Source organism: Halichondria panicea, chromosome 3 (assembly GCF_963675165.1).
Source record: "Halichondria panicea chromosome 3, odHalPani1.1, whole genome shotgun sequence".
Classification (NCBI taxonomy): domain Eukaryota; kingdom Metazoa; phylum Porifera; class Demospongiae; order Suberitida; family Halichondriidae; genus Halichondria; species Halichondria panicea.
Window position 1 is genome coordinate 6,327,043 of NC_087379.1, and position 16,796 is coordinate 6,343,838.

General features: G+C 41.8%; 5 protein-coding genes across 12 annotated transcripts in view; 2 read left to right on the plus strand and 3 right to left on the minus strand.

Annotated features, from left to right (window-relative positions):
- LOC135333928 (vesicle-associated membrane protein 3-like) lies at window positions 1-2,493 on the plus strand. The gene is made up of 5 exons (XM_064528956.1): window positions 1-165; window positions 292-352; window positions 1,034-1,112; window positions 1,735-1,866; window positions 2,250-2,493. Coding segments are annotated over exons 1-5 (309 nt in total). The 5' UTR covers window positions 1-163; the 3' UTR covers window positions 2,285-2,493.
- LOC135333910 (spermidine synthase-like) lies at window positions 2,460-4,815 on the minus strand. The gene is made up of 7 exons (XM_064528936.1): window positions 4,638-4,815; window positions 4,435-4,555; window positions 4,126-4,218; window positions 3,588-3,825; window positions 2,991-3,136; window positions 2,664-2,786; window positions 2,460-2,604 (listed from the first exon to the last, which is right to left on the minus strand). The coding sequence occupies exons 1-7, from the start codon at window positions 4,766-4,768 to the stop codon at window positions 2,569-2,571; spliced, it is 888 nt and encodes a 295-aa protein (XP_064385006.1). The 5' UTR covers window positions 4,769-4,815; the 3' UTR covers window positions 2,460-2,568.
- Window positions 4,816-4,894: 79 nt separating this feature from the next.
- Window positions 4,895-9,687, minus strand: LOC135333909 (uncharacterized). 8 transcript variants are annotated; one of them, XR_010394127.1, is made up of 13 exons: window positions 9,437-9,579; window positions 9,027-9,190; window positions 8,787-8,907; window positions 8,647-8,739; window positions 7,871-8,024; window positions 7,663-7,746; window positions 7,449-7,615; window positions 7,133-7,255; window positions 6,453-6,924; window positions 5,781-6,261; window positions 5,455-5,537; window positions 5,102-5,180; window positions 4,895-5,050 (listed from the first exon to the last, which is right to left on the minus strand). XR_010394127.1 is itself a non-coding variant. In XM_064528934.1 (8 exons), the coding sequence occupies exons 1-8, from the start codon at window positions 9,589-9,591 to the stop codon at window positions 7,054-7,056; spliced, it is 918 nt and encodes a 305-aa protein (XP_064385004.1). In that variant the 5' UTR covers window positions 9,592-9,686; the 3' UTR covers window positions 6,931-7,053. The 8 variants fall into 8 exon arrangements, 2 of the variants coding, with proteins under 2 accessions (XP_064385004.1, XP_064385005.1); XR_010394124.1 differs by lacking the exon at window positions 9,027-9,190 and having other exon boundaries at window positions 5,781-5,858; window positions 9,437-9,687; XR_010394123.1 differs by lacking the exon at window positions 9,027-9,190 and having other exon boundaries at window positions 9,437-9,687.
- Window positions 9,688-9,689: 2 nt separating this feature from the next.
- LOC135333923 (transmembrane protein 222-like) lies at window positions 9,690-12,123 on the plus strand. Its single transcript, XM_064528953.1, has 6 exons — window positions 9,690-9,848; window positions 10,066-10,150; window positions 10,472-10,503; window positions 11,230-11,317; window positions 11,593-11,723; window positions 11,882-12,123. Exons 1-6 carry the CDS (start codon window positions 9,724-9,726, stop codon window positions 11,982-11,984), a joined length of 564 nt encoding a protein of 187 aa, XP_064385023.1. The 5' UTR covers window positions 9,690-9,723; the 3' UTR covers window positions 11,985-12,123.
- Window positions 12,124-12,627: 504 nt separating this feature from the next.
- Window positions 12,628-16,796, minus strand: part of LOC135333898 (CCR4-NOT transcription complex subunit 6-like) — a 4,708-nt gene continuing 539 nt past the window's right edge. Inside the window, exons 2-7 of the mRNA XM_064528924.1 lie at window positions 15,991-16,478; window positions 15,496-15,672; window positions 15,114-15,282; window positions 14,511-14,674; window positions 14,024-14,178; window positions 12,628-13,773 (exon numbers count right to left, since the gene is read on the minus strand). Coding sequence (XP_064384994.1) covers window positions 13,014-13,773; window positions 14,024-14,178; window positions 14,511-14,674; window positions 15,114-15,282; window positions 15,496-15,672; window positions 15,991-16,188 — 1,623 coding nt within the window. The 5' untranslated portion in view covers window positions 16,189-16,478 and the 3' untranslated portion in view covers window positions 12,628-13,013. The remainder of the gene's footprint in view (window positions 13,774-14,023; window positions 14,179-14,510; window positions 14,675-15,113; window positions 15,283-15,495; window positions 15,673-15,990; window positions 16,479-16,796) is intronic.

The window sequence follows — 16,796 nt, forward strand, 5'->3', positions numbered from 1 at the left end:
ACGTCATATTAATTAATCAACACAGAGAAATTCGAGAAATACACTGAAAGTATTAATTTGTATAGCTCCTTTATGCTTATCTAGTCAACCTGAGGCTTCTATAACAGAGCTTGCAGTGACCTACTGTTGTATTACCAACTAAAAAGCTAAAATATCCTCCAAAATGTAAGTGCTGTATTTATATGTGAATGTGGCTAGCTAGCTGGGGGTGTGTGTGTGTGTGAGTAGCTAAAGAATACAGTGTAGTGTCAGTGTGCAGTAAATAATTCACTGTGTTGTGTTTGCCCTCAGGTCGTACGAGTCCACCGGCGAGTCGTCTCGAATCAATCATCTCAGAGGACAAGTAGATGAGGTGTGTGGTTGGTCCGGGTCCGGGTAGTAGTGCGGGTGTGAACTGCGTGTGCCTTTGTGTGGGTTATGGGTACTTCATGTGCATACTGGAGAGATGTAGTTAGTGTTGCACTGTGTACATCATAACTGAGCCTTTCTGAGTCTTGACCTAATACCTGATGAATTCTACTTTCTAGTTGGCGTATAATTTTAGTATCGTCTAGAGTATACACATTAATAGTGTCTAGTTATCTCATGTGTTCAGTTTCATCAGCTGTATAGTTCTATATTTAGATTGCACGTGTATTTGTGATCTGATATGTCACTGTACAAGCGCAGCTGATCTCTGTGTGTGCAGCTTCTTCCTGTGCTAGCCAATTTGTGTAAACACTCAGTCACTACTGACTTGTGTACTGGGTCTTGTGTATTCTATGGGTAAAGAAGGTTCAGTACAGAGGTCAGGCTGTATATGCCCTTATGTTGTACTCTGTGTATTTGACAGCTAAGAGTTGGCATTCCGTGTGTACATTTGGCAGCTGTATGTGTAGTTGTATGAAGGAGCATGTAGTCAAACTTTGCTGAACTTGCGATTGTACTCTTAGTTGCGATTGTGTTGTTGTATTGTTGGGAAATTACGTGGGAATGCTTTTGATGTGGTCAAGTTTGCTTGCGAGCTTACATGTGAACTACTAACACTGTGCAGGTGAAAGGTGTGATGGTACATAACATCGAGAAGGTCACACAGAGAGGAGACAAGTTAGAGGACCTCGGAGAGAGAGCAGGTGAACAATACACAGTACAAATGTGATAGTAGAGGGTCAATACACACGTACATGTACACAATGATTAATTGATCCCAACACATGGGTGTGCTCCAGACATTCCTAAGAAGCATTATAACCAATAGTTCCTTCATTCTTTTCCATACCTATGCTCTGAGCAAATCAATTTTCTGAAAGGGGAATAGTCACAGAAAGTGTTTACTGATTGATTGACGATTATACTGTACATGTACAGTGCACCTTCGACCTTCGCAAAGCAGGGTAATGCGCCACCCTTTACCAGAAAAAAGAAAAAGTACGTGTGTGGCCATTTTTAATTATTTGCACAGAAAAGAACATGATCCTGATAGCCTATAACGCTTATAACCATACCTACATACTCTACTCACCCCCCCTTCACATAGGTACAGCTCAATAATGTCAATGGTATATACAATTTCTAAGCTTGCCTATGGCGTGGCGGGAGGGAGAATATCCCCCTCTCGTACCCACCCCCTGGCCGGCTCTGCTTATGCTCCCATATTAAAAAAAACAACCTCTTGCTTTTAATTTGTCTCTGGGAGAAACACTGACCTACACATTCACTATCCATACCCCCCCCCAACACACACCATCCTTGCAGAGTATCTTAACCAGAATGCTGACATGTTCCAGCGCACTGCCACTAGGCTGAGGCGTAAGCTGTGGTGGCAGAACGTGAAACTGTGGATTATCCTCATCGTAATACTGTTGGTCATCCTGGCTGTTATTATCAGTGAGTCTGTGTACATATATAAAGCTAGCTCACCTCTGTAATGACTGATGACCAGAGGAGGTCCGACATGCGTGCACGAATCACTACAAGTTCAGTGCATTGATGTCATTAGGTCACGTGATAACATCCAGGCCACAATGCACTGAACTTGTGCACGCATGTCGGACCTCCTCCTGACTGATGTCACAGCACTGCACATGTGGTGTATATACAACAAATTTAATTAGGCTCCCACTTAGTTCAGTACTACATGTTACATGTATAATAGTTAATAGTATAGTCTAAAGTTACTCCAGCATAGCATCTTGTTTTGACTCTATCGTATCCTTGCTTCCATAAATCAGTTGTCATGATAATTATAATCGTTGCTTTCCCCCCTGCAGTCATTATTGTGGTGGCAGTCACTCAAAGCAAGTAAAATTGATGTTAGGGAACGGACTGATCTTAGTTAACGTATGTACTGCTGCTAATAAGCTATTATTTGTGTTGCCAAGTGTGCTTTATATATACAATGTAGACCCAAATAAAAACCAAACCTGTTTTAATTTTCAATATATCTTATTACTGTGTGTGTCATCTACTATAATATTGCATAGAGGTGTATAAGTGATACTTTTTGTCAATGAATATTGAAAACATGATTGCATGGGGAAAACAGATTAAATAAAGAAAGGTTCACTGTTCACTCCTAAATTAATAATGTCAGCACTTGTGTCTGATTCCCCTGATTCCCAGTGCCTGTAAAAAGGAAGCATCTCAATTAACATCGTTACATAATTATAAACTTGAACAATTACTTTTCTGGCAAATCTTGGCAGTTCAAATGAAGCCACGTGTACACTACTGTCATAGTACTGGAGGTTCATGTCTTCAGCCTCCTGTTCAGTCAGTGTCCTCAGAGGCCTCTCAAACACTGTGTCCTGCATGTATATAATCATGGGGAAAATAGAGATAGAATTTTGGTTAGGAGGGAAAAGAGGATTTATATACTATGACAATAAGTGTGGACTATGATATTGAGGCAAATGTCACATATGCTGTTTTGCTGACAAACATTTAAGACGGCTAAAAAGACTTTGAGGTGGAGGTGAAGTCCTATAACTCCCTCTAGTGTAACAAAATACCTTGTTTTTGCTGGCAAGGAGATAGCCTATAGTCCCTGTGGGGTAGGTTGGTACTGAGGACTGAGCATACGCCACCACTGGGAAGATGCTCTTGGTCACTAGGACAACCTCTTGTAAGACATCCAGGTCCAGCCACAGACATTGACCTGCACATTTCACAGGTTTCACACACAATGTCCTATAAATTATCATCAAATCCTCACTATAATCAGTATACACAATCAGGAATGTATGCACTTCTGACACAATGGAAACACTTTCAGGCACTGTTTGTACGCTTAATAAGGACAGCTTCTACACTAAGAACACAGTAACAGCATACTTTATAAAAGTATACCAGCATTCAGAGGCTCAACTAAGCTGTGATTGTACATATACTGTATAAAAGCTACCGTACAGTAAGTTATTTTCGAGGCAGCACTGCATTTTCGAAGATTGCTCAAACTAAACATTTGCAGATGAATATTCTCGAGGATAGAGGTTCAAATGACCACATGCCAATTTTTGAGGCACTACATTTTTGAAGCTCGAGGTTATGCAATCCTTGAAGACCGCAAAATGTAGTGCCCTGAAAATAACAAGCTATACGGTATCAACCTTGGGCACACATGATTCCATCGGCCTTAAGAGCACCCTCGATTTTCTCATAGTAGGGCCGCTCAAACAAACATTTGGCTGGACCAATCGGATCGGAGGAATCAGTAATGATCACATCAAACTGATCTTTATGGTTGTTAAGAAACACGTTACCGTCCTGCATATGAACTTTGACCTTCGGGTTGGAAAATCCGACTGATAGTTGTGGTAGATACTTCTTACTGAGTTCAATTACACACTGTGAGAAATAAGAAACAAACACAGCTAGGGACAACTTATTTTTGAATCAACCTAACAGCTGTAAAAAAAATTAATTTATGTACGGCAGAACTAAAATTAAGTCAATGAAATGTGATCACGGACACAGCAGTTAGCTCAGCAGGTTTCTCTAGCACTCATCCCTACTACAATCTGACCCACAAAACAGAGACAGTTGTTACACACTCAGAGTGCAATAGCCGGTAGCTTAACCACACCTACTAGATTTCAGGTATTCTAAATTATGCTCCACAGAGAAACGACCAAAATTTATACTCGCCTCATCAATTTCACAGAGATGAATTTCCTCGACTGTAGAATGCTTTGCCACCTCTCTCAGTACCCCACCATCACCACCACCAACTACCAACACCTGCAGAAATGAAAGTTTCCCCTGCCATCAAAACATTTTTACTTCTACAATACCAATACCAATAGTGTAACAGTGAGTACATAGCACAGTACTAATATTTGCACTTTGTGCAACAATATTGGGGGAAATGTGCAGTTTATACGTATCAAAATGTCACCAGATTGCTTAAAAATAATATACTATAATTATACTGTTTGATCAAGCAGAGAAACTTACTTTCTTTGGATTTGGATGTGAGAATAGCGGGATGTGTGCAATGGGTTCCTGATAGGAGAACTCGTCCCTCTCAGTGCACTGTATGATACCGTCCAACACCAGCACTCTCCCATACGTTTCACTGCATGCACCAATACACTGTAAAGAGCTAGGTTGCTAGATAGCTAGGAAGAAAACAGGGCATAATAATTATTTTAATACACCTCTGAAAGATCAGTATGTCTTGGTACTTAGATTTCTCATGATGAATCACTTCTTTCACAGCCAGGCTGAACTTTTGCCCTGGCCACATATCACACTCCTCCGAGAACCAGCCATCTCTTAGCTTGTCCATCTTCAAAACTTCTTGCAAGACACTCGAACTCCACGTGGCCAGCTACATCAGCCACTCCCCCTTATTTTGAGCATGCACCTTACAACCGCCCACTCACACACTAAATTTTTCACACTTTTCACACACTAAATTTTGACTGGGGTTGATATTTAAAATTCGTGACAAGTTTTCAATACATTACTAGACTATACTATTAGTGTTGATATCAACATTGCATACATTGAAGAGTTTAGCACGATAAAGAACGTTCAAGTCAGCAATCTTGCGTTTGACTTCCAGTGCCTGCACAAAGGAAGCATATTTACAACACTGTTACATAACTTAACAATTTACCTTCTTGACAATTGTTCAGCCAAAAAATGGTATTTGTGGATGTTGAGAAACTGGTACCGTCCCAGATGTGAACTTTGACCTGAAAGTTGTAAAATATATTTCTTACTGGGGTTATTTAACAGTAAGTCTACACCGTTTTGCAGTCTATGTTAAACCTTTGGGCAAATTAATGTACGGCTGAACTAAAATCAAATCAATGAAATGTGATCACGGACACAGTAGTTAGCTCAGCAGGTTTCTCTAGCACTCATCCCTACTACAATCTGACCCACAAAACAGAGCCAGTTGTTACACACTCAGAGTGCAATAGCCGATAGCTCAGATTTTATAATACGTTTCAAAATTATACTCACCTCGTTAATCTCACGGAGGTGAATTTCCTCGACTGTGGAGTGCTTTGCCACTTCTCTCAGGACTCTACCATCACCAATCCAATCTGAGAAAGGATGTTCCCTGTTATCCCAGCAGTTAAGGCAAATTAATGTACGGCTGAACTAAAATTGAGTCAATGAAATGTGATCACGGACACAGCAGTTAGCTCAGCAGGTTTCTCTAGCACTCATCCCTACTACAATCTGACCCACAAAACAGAGCCAGTTGTTACACACTCAGAGTGCAATAGCCGGTAGCTCAACCACACCTACCCAGATTTTATGTTTAGCAACAACTTTATACTCACCTCATTAATCTCACGGAGGTGAATTCCCTTGACTGTGGAGTGCTTTGCCACTTCTCTCAAGACTCTATCATCACCAATCTGAGAAAGGATGTTTCCCTGATAACAAAACACATTTAGGGCAAATCAGTGTACGGCTAAACTAAAATTGAGTCAATGAAATGTGATCACGGACACAGCAGTTAGCTCAGCAGGTTTTTCTAGCACTCATCCCTACTACAATCTGACCCACAAAACAGAGACAGTTGTTACACACTCAGAGTGCAATAGCATAGTATAGTCCACCAACAGTTAGTTATACAACAGGTTAGTATATCAACTTCAATAGTTAGGCCACTGTTAGTTGCATACTTCTTTCAGATCAACCTCCCTCCTCAGTTTTTGCTCACTGCCTATACGGCCGAGCTCCTAAATAAGTCATTATTGCTTATGTCAGCCATTTGAGGGACGGTCTTTTTTTTGCTGACACTGCATTCTACATGTGCTGAAATAGAATATTCTATTTGTCATATCCTTATCAAAATAAAGAGTATTAAATAAGTACTCCCTCCCTCATTAGAGCCAAGCTAATTCTCGTCTGAAACAAGTATGCAACTAACAGTGGCCTTATGTTCCATGCAAAATAATTATAATTAACAACCAATGTTCTAGTCGTCAGTGCAGTATAGTACTCACCTCATCAATTTCATATTTCCTCAAATGTTAGGTGTTCAGCGTTTTGCTACCATTCAGCACCCTGCATTATAACCGTGGAAACCCTGAAGGTATTAGAAAAAAGATTTCCTCTTTTATCTCCTTCAAAAGTGCCGCTTCTTATTTTTCGCGAAAAATACCATTGGCACTACCAACTACCAAATGAACGTTTCCCTGTTAACACAAACACCAACTGCAGCACAAGCTAGGGCAGGAAATGTGCAGGTAGGTAAGGCTGTTGTGAGCTAGGATATACGACAAGCCATCTGAAAGACCAGTATGATGAATCACTTCTTTCACAGCCTAGCCAGTCTGAATGCCAAAACTCCTCCAATAACCAGACACAGTGATCTCTCAGCTTCTTTGATAAAATAATGCCACGTGGTAGCTAGTCAGTCTCGTGCACCCACTGCCCACTCCATCCACAGCTAGCCACTCCCACTGCCAAAGTTGCCTGTAATCATTGCAAAATTGCTCTACACTAACAGAATGGATATACACAAAAAATAATATAAGAGAAGGGTTCTTTTTATTTAAGTTGACGAGACTGGCTAAGCCAAAATATAGGGTATCTACGTTCTTGCTAAGACTGTGCACCAAACATCTGTAGAGAGCAATAACTAGGTCAATCGACATATTTATATATTATAGTGATAATCTACCTTCCGGGCAAATCGTGGATGCACAAATGCTCCTGCATGCAGCTCGCTGTCATAGTACTGGAGGTTCATGTCTTCAGCCTCCCGTTCAGTCAGTTTCCTCAGAGGTCTCTCAAACACTGTGTCCTGCATAAAAAACAATACACAAATAATATGGGTTATCAGGTTCGGCAAAGGAGAGGGGAGGGGCCTGCTGAGGAAATGGTCTACCTCAATTCCATATTTTCTTCAGTAGAGTGGTCTAGAGAAACATCTAGAACAGCTTGCCCAGCTAATAACAATTGGGGACAGAGTATGGCATGAAGGAGCAGTGTTTTACCTTGTTGGTACTGGCCATTACAAAGGTACACAGTCCACAAGGAAAGGTTGGAACATTGGACGTAGCAGTAGCAGTAACTGGAAACAGAGTCCTGCAAACTTCCAACAACTTGGTGATGCATGGAGGACTAAAACGACCTTGTTGCTCAGTCCACGATACTTCATCAGCTAAAGGGCAATAGGTTGCTATACTTAACATTATCACAAAAACGTACCTTGACTGCATATAATGCCTCCTGGTTTCAAGGCTTCCTTCATCTTCTGGTGGTACGGTTTCTCAAATAGGACAGAAGCCAGACCTAGAACAAGGCTATAACTAACGAGTGAAGTTGATTTGTGTTTTAATGCATGCATGGAAGACAAGTAGAAGCCTCAGTTGCACACATACTGACTAAGAAGTGCAGAAATAATTCAAAGGCTCACCAGAGGAGTCTGAAGAGTCGGTGATGATCACATCGAACTTGCCCTTGTTATCTTCCAAAAACACATTCCCATCTTGAATGTGCACTTTGACTCTGGGATCAGAGAATCCTACAGCTGTCATTGGTAGGTATTTCTTAGATACTTCAATCACTTTCTGGAATGGAAAGTACAAAGCAAGCAAATTTGTTTTAGGTACTGAAAGCACCGCGGGTGCATGCCTCGGTGGAGGTGCCAAAGCTACATAACATAAAACTACTAATAGCTAGCTTTTATACACACATTGATTATAACTAGCATGATGAACATCTTTAATTTTGCTGCATGCAATCAACCGAATAGTGGGTAATGATCAACCATGATTGTTGTTAAAAACGATCGATGCCAAAAGTTCAAGTCTAAAATTAATGGCTGCAAGTCAGCAGAGCCTTGCAGCTCTCTGCTCACTCTTGCAGCTACCAATAGCTAGCGTTCTAGTGCAGAGCTAACTATTAAGTAGAGTAGTAACACTTGGTGAACAAGTTTTGCTACGGACTCTTCTGAAAAGGCTGCAATGGCATTCCAAGTAAGCAAAACTAGGCATAACTCGAGAACGAAGCATTATTTTGCAAATCCACGAATTAAAATCCAAGTAAACATGACTAGAAGCCTATAGAAACTCTTACTTGCACTTGATTCATCCTTGAGCAGCTGTAGCGGTCTACACACACACACACACACACACACTACCGTATACCTCGCTTGTGCATGCGCACCGAGGCATAATTATTCATTCTTACCTCATCAATTTCACAGAGATGAATTTCCTCTACTGTAGAGTGCTTTGCTACTTCTCTCAGCACCCCACCATCACCACCACCAACTACCAACACCTACAAAACGTGTTGAGTAGTATGGTTCAGAGAGTGGAGGGACTCACTGATTTAGGGTTAGGATGACTGAGGAGTGGTAAGTGCACAATGCTCTCATGGTAGGCACACTCGTCTCTCTCAGAGAGCTGTATGGCTCCATCCAGGAACAACATTGTGCCAAACAACTCACTGAAGGGAGTACACACACAACTTATCATAAGCAGGACGTTTTACCTACAGTATATAGTAGCCCATAATTTCACACCGATTTTTTTTCAATGAAGACATACAAGTATATACAAACTCACATTATTGTGTAGTTGGGCGTAGCCCGACTCCGTTAGGACGAGAGGTCGGGTTGCAAGCTTATTATCTTAAATTTGTTCTGCCGCCACTATAGTGGCGCCCTATCAGATTGCAGCATTTTTCACATGGTTGTTACACTTCCGTTTGAAGTTAAAACCACAGAGTGCTGTGGTTTAGCCAAGTCATGAAGTCGGTTAACACCCACTTGAGAACAATAATATTTATAGCAGTGTTACATAAAATGCAGAATAAATGTTGCAACCAGACCTCCTGTCCTAACAGAAGGTCGGGACACCTACTAATTGTGGGCGAAATGGGCGAAAATCACACAACAACCTTTCATGCAGGGGGCAGGCTGCTAATCATGTATTATCATAGTGGGTGCATTGTGGGTGGCAATAACTGAACTTACTTTTTGATGACAACAATATCTTGAAATTCCGACTTCTCATGATACAAGAGCTCATCAATCCTGAAGGTTTGGCTGCAGCCAACGTGGTAGTCACTGCACTCAATTATCCAACCATCCTTAATCAGTGTGCTTGGTGCAGGAACACTTTCATCCATTATGTTTCCACAGATATCTGTTTTGAGGTTTGATAAACAAAAACCTTTGTTTGAAATTTTGAGGTTTGAGCATTCCACATGGAGAAACCTCGTTAAAAGAACGCGGCTAGCCTTAGTGTCCACTATCACCGCATGACGTCATTCCTAACAAAGATGTACAAGAAAAAGATGGATAAAGTGGATTCTGAACCAATTGTCGAGTTCTCTCGTCAAAGATACCCCTACTGTATTGTATGGACACCTCTGCCTCTCCTCTCGTGAGTATACACATGTCTACTTTTAATAATAGCCAGCCACAAATGTGTCTACACAAGAAAAAGTTCAATAGGCCTACCACGTACCGTAAAACTAGACTCGCAAGCCTCTATTTAAGGTGACCCTCTAAATATGCGACACTTGGACATTTTGCCCATATAGCACCATATAAATGTGTACATTAAAACTCTTATATCCAACATGCACACACATTTTCAGATGGATTTTCCCTTTTATCGGTCACATGGGGATATGCACCAGTGCCGGTGTGATTCGAGACTTTGCTGGCCCATACTATGTCTCTGTAAGCACATACACAAACACACTTACCCATACACGCACATATGTACATCTTTACATACACAAACACACACACGTACATATGTACATCTTTACATACACCTATAACTACTACCATCTGCCCCAATTTCCCACGGTCAACCTATGGTTGGTTGTGTTGGTGGTGATGGGAGATCATACTGGGGCTTGCACTGCGTTTCTGTGAAGGAAAGAGCCCTTCCTTCATGGCTTGCTTGCCTCCACAGTGTTAAACATGTACACATGTCCTTGCTCTGCTGTTTGTTTACTTCTGCAGTTGCTAAATTTTTGTTTTCTTACCTTGCAGGAAGACAACATGGCTTTCGGGAACCCAACAATGTAAGTTATGGTCATGTGTACAGTCTTTACCACATTAGCCTCCTTCACCGGCCTTCATAGAAAAGAAGGCCTGCTATCGACTGCTTGCGCATGCACAAAATTATTGGATATTTTTCCTCGTAAAATTTCCTATAATACAGAATTCATATCCTAAAAGTCATACACAGAGCTATATAGCTAGCTAGCTAGAGACAGAGCTGTGTAGGTTTGTTGTACAGCTATTTTCTTCTGCAGTAGCAGTAGTACAGTAGACTTTCACCAAGTTAATGTTAAATGGGCGTGGCCTGTCCATATAGGCTCTTGTCAGCTTTCACTCCGTTCAGACGATTGTCATCCACACTGTTGCAGGCTGTGAGTCTTTTGTTAACATAGCAGGCTAAGGGTAGCTATCAGAGAATGCTATCCGATGGGCTAGAAACCTTCAATTGAACTTTCTATCTACTTCCTTCAATCCACTTCCGTTCGTTGTGATGTCGTAGTTTTACTGAGCATATACGATGTTATCCAAAGCCCTCAGATACCGGGGGGATATTAGCGTATGCGCAAGCAGTCGATACCAGGCCCACTTCCCTAAGTGAAGTGGGAAGTGCGGCCTGGGATCGAGGCTAGTACCACATATGAAATGGGTAAATTTGAGCCCGAGGCATTCAACATTTTAAACTGATAGATACAAATCAGGCAATGTGCATGTAGATATCATAATTATTTGCTAGTTGTGTTCCGCAGGTACTGGCGACTGTCACCCTCCAAGGCAGAAGCTGCAGCCTGGGACAGTGCTGTTCACCAAGCCTCTGAGGAGTACGGCAACAAAATGGTGAGCCATACACTTTTTTAGTTTTATAATTGTGGTAATAGTACTTCCACCATAGAACGTAACCCCCTCTCAGTTTTAAGTACTGTATGCAGCCCTCGTGTACGTAGATCAGTGGTCTCTTTTATAAAATAATGTTCATGCATTAGATTGCCTGAAATGGGCCTGTTTTCAAAGCTTTAAAGAATTATACTGAGTTACATGTTCAATTTCATAACTAAAAAAATGCATTTTGATAGCGTTACAGTAAGTGCCTTGAGTATATACTCTCCCTCCAGCATAACTTGTGTTGTGATAATTGTCACTCCCACGTTGCCCGTGCACTCAACCTGATGAGGTATGAAGGATCGTCTCGTTGGAACATGTACAAACTAGGATTCCTCATGGTGTTCAAGGGAAAGTTCACTGGGTAAGTTAGAAGGGGGAGGGGGGGGTGCATGTCTACACTTGTAATAGTGCTGTAGTACATGCATACATTTTTTTACATACATTGTAAGTTGTAGTTGTAGTTGTTATTCTGAGCGTTTTTAGCTGGCTAAAATTCAACGTCTCTCTCCCTTCTTACAGAGTTGGTGGTTTCCTGAAGACGTGGCTGCCATTCATCATCATCCTCTCCCTGGTGGTCATCGCCGTGGTGCTCGGTACTACCCTCTCAAGCACACTCTCCTGACTCTTGAGCTGTGTACCCTGTGTCTTTAGTGTACCATACTCACTCCCTTAATTTTTATGTTTAAGTAATGTGTACATACAATCCATATTAGTGCTGCATTCATGTCTATATGTGTGTTTTAAGAATTATTTATGGGATGTACTGATAACAATAGTTATGACATGTAATTATATAGAGAATTAAAGTGGAATTGGATGTACAAAATTAATACAGTGGAACCTCTGTTAACAACCACCTCCGAATAATTAAAGGCCAGTTGCTATATAACGGCCTGCAGGCACCCAGGTCCCAAATGAACAGTTTGTGTATAAAACAACCTCTCAACAAAGGCCACCTCTGTATAAAGGCCAAAACATTGTTCCCCCCAAAGGTGTCTGTTATAGAGGGGTTCCACTGTAATACCTGAATCTGGTATTAAGCACATAGTCCTTTTTTATTATTATACTCCCAATTATATACCGTATAAACTCCCACGCACCGGTATTTCACATGCAAAGCTATTGGTGGGTGTGGTTTCCTGGCATTGAAACGCGAATATTAGAACCCACAAAAATTTCTACTGAGGGCTCTGGAGCCAAGTAGCGAAATTTTCCCACTATACAGTAATAATTATACACTTCTACTATTACTGTTCCAGCATCAATTATCAAGTTTCAATAAATTTTCAATAAGGTACTGCCAGAATGAAATGACAAGCAGAGTATAGACCACAGTGAGTGCATTATACAAAACGGTGGAGACATACGTACATGTAAGTTACACAACATACAACGCCCTGCATCGAAACTTAAACGATAAAACAGCTACAGTACTATTAAACACATCTTGCTTTGTACAACAAACAACTGGTGGTTGGTATGGTAGGAGATAAACTAAAGCATTCTGTGCATGAAAAATGTGATATAGAAAAGTGGAAATAAATGAGAACATGTATATTCCAATGGTTACAAGAGGGCAGTTGTATTCACTTACGAAAAAAATGTGTGGTCTACAGCTGAGGTGGGCATAAATTGAGGATAAAGAGTGCTGCTATGGTGCATTCAAAATCTCAAATTCGCAGAGAAGAGGAAAGTGGTCTGACGGAAAATGAGGATTTGGACAGCCAATTACTTTGTTTGCCTCTAGCCACTCAGTACTGACAGGTCCTAACAGCCCCAGGGGTGAGAGATAGTTTGAACTGTAGAACACGTAGTCGATCACCCCCTTGAACTCATACGTGTAGTTCGTATACGGGAGCTGATTCTCATAGTATGCGTGCTTGAGCTTGAACTGATGGAAGAGCTCTGGTTTCCCAACTGGCGATCGCATACCAGGTCTCACAGACTCACTGAATCGAGCCAGAAACCCCTCATAGCCATAGTCCCTCAAGTCAGGATGGTCAATAGGGATTCTCCCCTCCATAAGATACTGTAGCACACTCGAGTCGGGCAGAGAATTGAGATCAGCACACATGACAATCGGGATCCCAGGCATTCCGGGAGATGGTGACTTGTAGCCAATGCCTCTCTCGCCTTGTGCTCTCATTATAATCGTGTCCAGTTCGTTCATTAGCATGATCGTCTGAATCAGTTTCACATCAGCAAATTCCGGGTCCCAGTGTATGTGTGCGTTGGCCACGAGAAAGTGCTGTGGTGGTAGGTGGATTCCATTCACGTTCTTCATCTCCAGTAGTACAGCGATCCCAATGTTGTCTCTGGGCATGACCCTGTTGAGCATGGCTTCAGAGCCTTCTGCGTGTGCCACTGCTAGCTGGTTGAATTCCATCAGGTACTTCTCAATCAGAGTGAACCTGAGTGGGGGAGAAAGACGATTATAACTTCTTGATACGTACATGTACACATATGCAGTTTCAAGCTGACAAAAGTATACAGCTATATTCATATAGTCAAGAGTAGTCTTGATAATTATAGTACAATGTCTACTATGGACAGAAAATTCATTATTAACGATTTCTAATTATGCATTCTTCGATCTATGCATACAATACCGATGAAACAATGTTCACAAACATGTACCTACATTGTATTATTAGTACTCACTTTGATTTATGCCAGAATATGGCACAGCCGTCCACTAGTTTGCGGTCCCTCTCTCCCATTGTCCTGGCACGGGACTTGGGACTGAAGATGCCCTCATAGCCCTGTTCTCTCAGCTCAGGCAGGAAGAAAGAGTAGTACTGGTCTGTTTCAACCTCCTGCAGAGATACGTAGAGTACAGGATGCAGGATGTCAACAGTTAATTAGAGAGGGGCTACATGTACGCTTCTTACAAAGTGAGGTAGTTTAAATGAAATTATAATGGGACTGTTTATTTGCAGAGAAAAGTTGCAGTTTTTGTGAGGGATGAGGGGGAGAGGATTCTACGCTACGTACATGTGTGCACTTCCACACACATCTAGCACATCTAGCTAGTACGAGCGAACTGCATACACACACTTTCTACACACATAAGGGCAACTGCACACATACTAACAGCTACATGCATCTATCAATAGATAATTTAGAGCAAGCAAGGAACTCAGCCCACCTGTAGAGCGATGATGTCAGCAGTGCTGTCCAGAATCTCCTTGAGCAGGGCTGATTTCCGATACTCCCAGGCCAGGGCCCATGACGGACAGTAGCCGTACATCTGACGGGTGGCATACTTGTCACAGAGGACATTGTACGACATTACAGTGAAGTTGGCGGGAACTGCAATTGTGTACAGCAGTGGGGTCATTAGTGAGGAAGCTTGTGCAGTCACAAAGCAGAACAAACACAGCTGTAAATGGAACCAATTATTGTCTGGCACTTCAAGGACGATTTAAAATGTAACCGATTAATTTGTATCTAATTGTAGTCTAAGAGTATGTTATTTGTCCAACACATACATGCACTGTACATGCACTAGGGGAGGAGAATAACACACAGGTACACACAATGCACCCTTTGTACAGTATTTGTCACATCTGTGCTTTGAGGTAATTGAAACTCTACATGTACATGTAGATCTGATAACACACAGGTTATATCTAGTCATCACTACAATATTATGAACAGTATCGGCTAACACTGGGAGACTAGATTGAGCTGGAACAAATTCTCCCCACAAAGAATGTTATTCGATCAGACTGTTAGTTAATCCACCCACCTCTCTGCCTGTTTCTGCGTGAGAGTTGTATCCACTCCCTGTCAGGGGGTGGTTGTTGGGGTGGAGTGAGGTTGTCCAGGAGGAATGTGATCAGTTTTGAAGTGCCATTCACCTCGTTTGACATTGAGAGAATGTCCGGTTGGAGAGGGTTACCAGAGAGACCCAAGATCTGCACAGAAAGAAGGGGGTGCATTTTAACCACTGCTGCTTGCTTTTGGCATAATTATAACTCTATGAAAGAGCTAATGGATTTCAATAGTTACTGGAATTTGAATCCAGAAGTGTGTATATCACCAATGATCTCTTACAAAACTCGGTAATCACATCCACCCACCCTATACCACTGCAGCCCACGGGCATTACATCACTTGAATGCACTCACCTGTAACAGGAACAGCTTGCCAATCTCGTAGGGGAGGACTCTGAGAGTGTTGTTGTTGAGGAGGAGTTCTCTGAGGTGTGTCATGTCCCCCAGCTCGGCTGGTAGGCTACGTAGCTTGTTCCCCGAGAGGTCCAGCGTCTGCAGGAACTTCAGGTTAGCTATGTCAGGAGGTATTCTCTGGAGAGGGAGAGAGAGAGACATGATAAAATAAAAAGTGTTCAATTGAAACGTGGGTCTCAAAATACCTGTGGGGGTGTACGTGTAGGTGTGAGTGTACATGTATGTACAGTAGGTCTAGGGGAATTAACTCCAGTAAAGCTGTAAAGTGATGCAACAGCGGGAAAAAATTGCGAAATATATATCAACAATGTGGTCGTCCACGTAAATATTAGCACAGCATACCCACACACAACCTGAAATTGAGCTAAGCCACATTCACAACAAGCTAACCCCTAAAATACTCCCCCTCTAGCTCCCCTCCCCACACACACACACCTGTAGGTTATTGTCGTTTAGGAAGAGGGATGTGAGATGTGTGAAGGTCCATAGCTCTGGACTGAGGTTCTTAATCGGACCACGTATCTCCAACTCGGACCAGTAAGACTTCTTCTCAGCTTCGATATCTTTCTGAGACATTAGTGTGTAGACTCGTTTCGATTTGTCATAAAGTCTGTTTGATATAGAGCGAGCCATCAAACACCATCCTTTGTTGACTGTTATCTGGCTTTGTGCGTGGGTATTCTACGAGAGTGTGGGTATTCTACGAGAGTGTAAGTGACTTAGAGGTATATATATATACAGGTTTCCAGGGGTTACTCTCTCGGCTTTAAAAAGAGTGGTAACGATCGATATACAACTATAAGGTGATGATTGGAACAGTTCTGAGTTTCTCGGGTGTGTTTGACTGATGTGTGCCAACATTCACAAGTTGCATGATGAATTGGGGGAGTTCTTTCATGTCACCTCTCACAGCTGGTTACTGCCTACAGGGGATCACACGGGGTCAGAGTGCAGACAGGATTAGAGGGGAACAAGACACTTACAAGGATAGCTAAGTACCGTAAACATCTGAGTTCAAACGCCACAATATTACAAGCACCTGGACATGCCCATAATTAGGTCACCACGTAAATTCCTTAATCTTTTGTACATAGTCTTGCAAATGCAATTAATTTTTAGCACATGGGCTTTAATTCAGACGCTTACTGTAGTACAGAACAATCATTAGCAACACCACCTGTACATGTAGACATGAATGAGATGCTTTCATATATGATTTATAAATGATCTAATTGCAGCCA

Coding starts and splice junctions, on each gene's coding strand:
- LOC135333928 (XM_064528956.1), top strand. Junction 353..1,033: donor TCAGAGGACAAGTAGATGAG/GTGTGTGGTTGG, acceptor AACACTGTGCAG/GTGAAAGGTGTGATGGTACA. Junction 1,867..2,249: donor CATCCTGGCTGTTATTATCA/GTGAGTCTGTGT, acceptor TCCCCCCTGCAG/TCATTATTGTGGTGGCAGTC.
- LOC135333910 (XM_064528936.1), bottom strand. CDS start 4,768: ATGGACAAGCTAAGAGATGGCTGGTTCTCGGAGGAGTGTGATATGTGG. Junction 3,137..3,587: donor TGGAATCATGTGTGCCCAAG/GTTGATACCGTA, acceptor TGAAATGTGCAG/GTCAATGTCTGTGGCTGGAC. Junction 2,787..2,990: donor TCCTTGCCAGCAAAAACAAG/GTATTTTGTTAC, acceptor ATATACATGCAG/GACACAGTGTTTGAGAGGCC.
- LOC135333909 (XM_064528934.1), bottom strand. CDS start 9,591: ATGGATGAAAGTGTTCCTGCACCAAGCACACTGATTAAGGATGGTTGG. Junction 8,740..8,786: donor GTCATCCTAACCCTAAATCA/GTGAGTCCCTCC, acceptor CACGTTTTGTAG/GTGTTGGTAGTTGGTGGTGG. Junction 7,075..7,132: donor ATCCACGATTTGCCCGGAAG/GTAGATTATCAC, acceptor TGCTCTCTACAG/ATGTTTGGTGCACAGTCTTA.
- LOC135333923 (XM_064528953.1), top strand. CDS start 9,724: ATGACGTCATTCCTAACAAAGATGTACAAGAAAAAGATGGATAAAGTG. Junction 10,151..10,471: donor CTGGCCCATACTATGTCTCT/GTAAGCACATAC, acceptor CTTACCTTGCAG/GAAGACAACATGGCTTTCGG. Junction 10,504..11,229: donor GCTTTCGGGAACCCAACAAT/GTAAGTTATGGT, acceptor TGTGTTCCGCAG/GTACTGGCGACTGTCACCCT.